The 5,556-nt window shown below is 52.2% G+C and overlaps 1 protein-coding gene across 1 annotated transcript in view; it reads left to right on the forward strand.

Moving 5' to 3' along the window:
• Positions 1-3,595, forward strand: part of CD70 (CD70 molecule) — a 5,129-nt gene extending 1,534 nt beyond the window's left edge. Inside the window, exon 3 of the mRNA XM_017528217.1 lies at positions 3,066-3,595. Within this exon, the coding sequence (XP_017383706.1) occupies positions 3,066-3,442 (377 nt within the window). The 3' untranslated portion in view covers positions 3,443-3,595. The remainder of the gene's footprint in view (positions 1-3,065) is intronic.
• The last annotated feature ends 1,961 nt before the right edge of the window (positions 3,596-5,556 follow it).

Raw genomic sequence — 5,556 nt, forward strand, 5'->3', positions numbered from 1 at the left:
ACACACACACACACACACACACACACACACACACACACACATATTACACACATATATCAGGGGTCAGAGAGGGTCAAGGAGAAGAGAGAGAAACATTTTAGTCTCTGGGGATGAGAGAGAGAGAAGAGAAAAAAGAGAGAGACACGTCGGGCCCAAGAGACAAAGGAAGAAGGCGATGGGGCAGGTGTGTGGGGGGCCGGTGTGTGTTTTCGAGCATCCAGTACCGGTCTCTCTCTTTCCCCCTCAGTCCTTCACATTCGATCTCCCTCCTTGGAAGAATCAGATGTTAGTAAACAAAAACACTCACAGGAATGGCCACCCTCCCTCCGTTCATGCCACAAGCACGCATTACACACCTGCCACGACAGGCACTGTGGGGTGCCACAGTTGGGCACAAAACTGACAGAAGTCCCTGCCTGGTGAGCTTCCCTTCTGCTGCCGCTTCTACCAAGGGGGAGATGACAAAACATATAAACAAACATGTGACGAGCAGAGCAATGCCACGTAGAGTAAAAAGGCCAAGAGCAGGTTCTAGAGAAAAAGCAGGCATGGGGGTCCGGGCGTGCCAGGGTTGGGGTTTTCATTTAAAGTGGAGTTGGGGCGGGGATGGGGGGGTGTCTCTGAGGGGGTGGCATTGGCAAGAAGCCCTGGGGAGGTGAGATGATGACACCTTCTGCTCTAGGTGGGGGGATCTTTCTCCTCTCAGCCTCTCTCAGAGAGAGGAAGCTTCATCCCCAGCGACTAAAATGTTTCTCTGTCTTCTCCTTGACCCTCTCTAACCCCTGATATATATATATGCCCTCCTCTCTCTCTCTCTCTCTCTCTCTCTCTCTTCCCCCCCCCACCCCCGCTCTGTGTTTTCTGTGATTTGGTCTGAGGCCCCTTTCTGGATAGTGGCTAGAAACTCTGGCCCAGATCCAGGAGTCACCAGGGCGGTGGTCATGGGTGTTGACAGTGTGTCTTTCACAGGCTAGTTCTTTCTTCTGGTGGATGACATCATGCCTAGGTGTCTGGCAGGGGACCGGGTGTCACTCTCACAGGAAATTTGCATTGCCTGGTAAACACCCTTATGGCTCTTGTTTGATGTGTGTTCAGTTCCTTCCTAACAAGACAGGCAGCCTCCAGGACAGCCTTGAGTGAGGAGGAGAGTGAGGCTCAGGTATGTCTGTCAGATGAGACAAGGAAGAGACAGGAGATGCTTCGGGAAACACATAACATACAGCCGAGCACAGTGTCTCACGGCTGCGAACCCAGCGCTTTGGGAGGCTGAGATGGGAGGATTGCTTCAGCCCAGGAGTTCGAGACCAATCTGGGAAACATAGCAAGACCCCCATCTCTGAAAGTTAGCCGTCATGGTGGCGCGCGCCTCTTCCCTGTGACTCTGGAGGCTGAGGTGGGGGGATCCCTTGAGCCCCAGAGGTTGAGGCTGCAGTGAGCTATGATTGTACCACTGCACTCCAGCGTAGGTGACAGGGCCAGACCCTGTCTCTAAAGAAAATGATCTGGCCAGGCATTGTGGCTCACACCTGTAATCCCAGCAGTTTGGGAGGCTGAGGCTGGCAGATCATGAGGTCAAGAGTTCAGGACCAAATTGGCCAACATAGTGAAGCCTCATCTCTACTAAAAATACAAAAAATTAGCCTGGCGCGGTGGCGGGCACCTGTACTCCCAGCTGCTTGGGAGGCTGAGGCAGGAGAATCACTTGAACCTGGGAGGCAGGAGTTGCAGTGAGCCAAGACCGTGCCATTGCACTCCAGCCTGGGTAACAGACGGAGACTCTGTCTCTAAAGAAGAAAATAGAGAAAATAAAGATCCTAGAGACAAGAGGCCGACGGGAAGGTAGGGGAGCTCGCTGAGACACACACTCAACCAGTGGCTGGAAAGCAAGGAGAAGAAAGGGAAGAAGCAGGCAGGGAGGTGGGGTCTGGGAGCCAAAGCCTTTACCGGGGTTCAGGGTGTTACCTGAGCAGGCTTCCCTTGGGGAGTTGTAATCTGGGACTTCAGAGCAAGCAGGAATGCTCCACGGAGATCCTGAGCCTGAGGCTCAGGTCTGCGGTCTGTGCAGGAAGGGGGCGCTGATGGGGTGCCTCGGGCGGGGTGCGGGTAACTGCCCTGGAGGTGGTTGTATAGAGCACGTGGCCAAGTCGATAACATTGAGGACTGACTTGGGAGGAGGCGGAGAATCGGAAACGGGAGATGAAGCACCGATCCTGGGGCCAGAAAACTAAATTTACATTCAAGTGGGATGCTGAGGAAAGATAACATTATCGGAATTCACTCACACACACAATCCCTGCTTTCTGTCCCTGTCCTTCTCCGCCTCCTGCTCTCCCTCTCATTCTCCCGCTCTCTCTCTCTCCCTCTCTCATTTGCGCTCCCCTGAGCTCTCTCTGTGTCTCTCTCTCTCCCTCTCATTTTCCGCTCTCTCTCTCTCCCTCTTGCTCTCCTGCTCTCTCCCTCTCCCTCTCAGTTGTCCTCTCTGTCTCTCTCTCTCCCTCTCAATGTCCAGCTCTCTCTCCCTCCCCCATCTCTCTCTCCCCTGTCTGTTTCTGTGTTTTTTTCTCTCTCCTGATAGCTCTCTCTCTCCCTCTCTCTACCCGTCTCCCCTGACCCCTCTCTCCTTTAGATCTCTAGCCTTCTATCCCCCTCCCTTTTCTAATTTTTTGTTGTTTTTTGTTTGTTTGAGACAGGGTCTCTTTCACCCAGGCTGGAGTGCAGTGATGTGATCTTAGCTCACCGCAGTCTCAACCTCGCAGCCTCAAGCAATCCTCCAGCCTCAGTCTCCCAAGGGTAGCCAGGACCAGAGGCATGTGGCACCACACCTGGCTTTTCATTTTTTGTAGAGACGGGGTTTGACCACGTTGGCCAGGCTGGTCTCAAACTCCTGACCTCAGGCGATCCTCCCACCTCTGTCTCCTGAAGTGCTGGGATTACAGGCATGAGCTGCCACACCCAGCCTATCCCTTGATCTCTAACTCTCAGATTTCTACATCTGACTTTCTCTAGGACCCCCATGCCTCAGTCTCCCTAACCCTCCATCTCATCCCTCTGACCTGTGCCTCCAGGACCTCGGCAGGACCCCAGGCTACACTGGCAGGGGAGCCCAGCACTGGGCCGCTCCTTCCTGCGTGGACCAGAGCTGGACAACGGGCAGCTACGTATCCATCGTGGCGGCATCTACATGGTACACATCCAGGTGACGCTGGCCAACTGCTCCTCCAGGCCCCGCCCCCGCGCCACCCTGACCGTGGGAATCTGCTCTCCAGCAGCCCGGAGCATCAGCCTGCTGCGCCTCGGCTTCTACCAAGGTTGCTCCGTTGCCTCCCAGCGCCTGACGCCCCTGGCCCGAGGGGACACGCTCTGCACCAACCTCACAGGGACATTTACGCCTTCACGAAACACTGATGAGACCTTCTTTGGAGTGCAGTGGGTGCACCCCTGACCACCGCCTCTAGTTAGGGTTTATTTTATTTTATTTTATTTTATTTAAGTTCAGAAAAAGAAAAAAAAAATCATGTACACACCAGCCAGCCGGGGTTGGGAGTATATTGGGTTTTTTTCTTTGTTTTCATTTTCCTCTTAAAAATACAAAAATTAGCCTGATGTGGTGGTGTCCATCTGTAATCCCAGCTACTCAGGAGTCTGCGGCAAGAGAATTGCTTGAACCTGAGAGGCAGAGGTTGCTGTGAGCCGAGATTGCACGGCTGCACTCCAGCCTGGATGACGTCTCAGAAAAAGAAAAAAAAATGTTCTTGGTTAGGGATGTTTGAAGAATAGAGGAAGCTGGCTGGGCACGGTGGCTCATGCCTGTAATCCCAGCACTCTGGGCGGCCGAGGCAGGCGGATAACTTGAGCCCAGGAGTTCAAGACCAGCCTGGGCAACATAGTGAGACCCCATCTGTACAAAAAATACAAAAATTGCCAGGCGCGGTGGCACATGCCTGTAGTCCCAGCTACTCGGGAGGCTGAGGTGGGAGGATCGCTTGAGTCCAGAAGTCCTGGGCTGTAGTGTGCTATGTCATCAGGTGTCCACACTAAGTTCGGCATCAATATGGTGACCTCCCAGGAGCAGGGAACCACCAGGTTGCCTAAGGAGGGGTGAACCGGCCCAGGTAAGAAACGGAGCAGGTGAAAACTCCTGTGCTGATCAGTAGTGGGATCGCGCCTGTGAATAGCCACTGCACTGCAGCCTGGACAATATAGGAGACCCGGTCTCTAAAAAATATATATACAAAAATTAACAAGATGTAGTGGTGTGCTAGTCCAAGCTACTCGGGAGGCTGAAGTGGGAGCCTGGATGGAGCCCAGGAGGTCAAAGGCTGCAGTGAGCCATGATCGTGCCACTCCAGCCTCAGCAACGGTGAGATTCCGTGTCAAAAAAAAAAAAAAAGAAAAAAGTTCTGTTTTCTCCTTGGTACATCTGTTTGTCAAAAAAGGAAACACAAAGGTGACTTACTTGGGTGACTGTCTCTCAAACAGACGATACAAAGTAACGATTTGGGAGGCCAGGGTGGGCGGATCGCTTGAGATCAGGAGTTAGAGATCAGCCTGGCCAACATGGTGAAACTCTGTCTCTACTAAAAGTATGAAAATTAGCCATGCATGGTGGAGGGTGCCTGTAATCTGAGCTATGTAGGAGGCTGAGGCATGAGAATCATTTGAACCCTGGAGGCAGAGGTTCCAGTGAGCCAAGATATGCCGCTACACCCCAGCTGGTGATACGTGCAGCAAACCATCATGGCACACGTTTATGTAACAAAACTGCACATCCTGCACATGTACCCCAGAACTTAATAATAATAAAACATCACTTGAGGTCAGGAGTTCAAGACCAGCCTGGCCAACGTGGCAAAACCCCATCTCTACTAAAAATACAGGGTCTTGTCTGTCACCCTGGCTGCAGTGCAGTGGCGTGATCCTGTCTCACTGCAGCCTCAAACTACTGGGCTTAAATGATCCTCCCCCCTCAGCCTCCCAAATAGCTGGGACCACAGGCCCGTGCCACCACACCTGGCTATTCTTTTTTTTTTTTGAGATGAAGTCTCGTCATGTTGCCTAAGCTGGTCTCAAACTCCAGTCTCCTGGGAAGCCAATCTTCCCGCCTCAGCCTCCCAAAGTGCTGGGATTACAGGCATGAGCCACTGCACTGGAACTTGAATGCATTTTGGAACTGAGAATTTTCCAGTATTGGGCCAGCCACGGTGGCTCAAGCCTATATGTAATCCCAGCACTTTGAAAGGCCGAGGCGGGCAGATCACTTGAGGTCAGGATTTCGAGACCAGCCGGGCCAACATGGTGAAACCCTGTCTCTATTAAAAATACAAAAATTAGCTGGGTGTGGTGATTCGCACTTGTAATCCCAGCTACTTGGGAGGCTGAGGCAGGAGAATCGCTTGAACCCAGGAGGTGGAGGTGCGCCAAGATCGTGCCACTGCACTCCAGCCTAAGCAACAAAGGTGAAACTCCATCTCAAAAAAAAAAAAAAAAAAAAAGAGAATTTTCCAGTATTTAAAGATGATGTACAAGACTTATACCACCTTTTATGCATCACTTTAA

The sequence above is a fragment of the Cebus imitator genome, unplaced genomic scaffold (assembly GCF_001604975.1).
Source record: "Cebus imitator isolate Cc_AM_T3 unplaced genomic scaffold, Cebus_imitator-1.0 Scaffold53, whole genome shotgun sequence".
Taxonomy (NCBI): Eukaryota; Metazoa; Chordata; class Mammalia; order Primates; family Cebidae; genus Cebus; species Cebus imitator.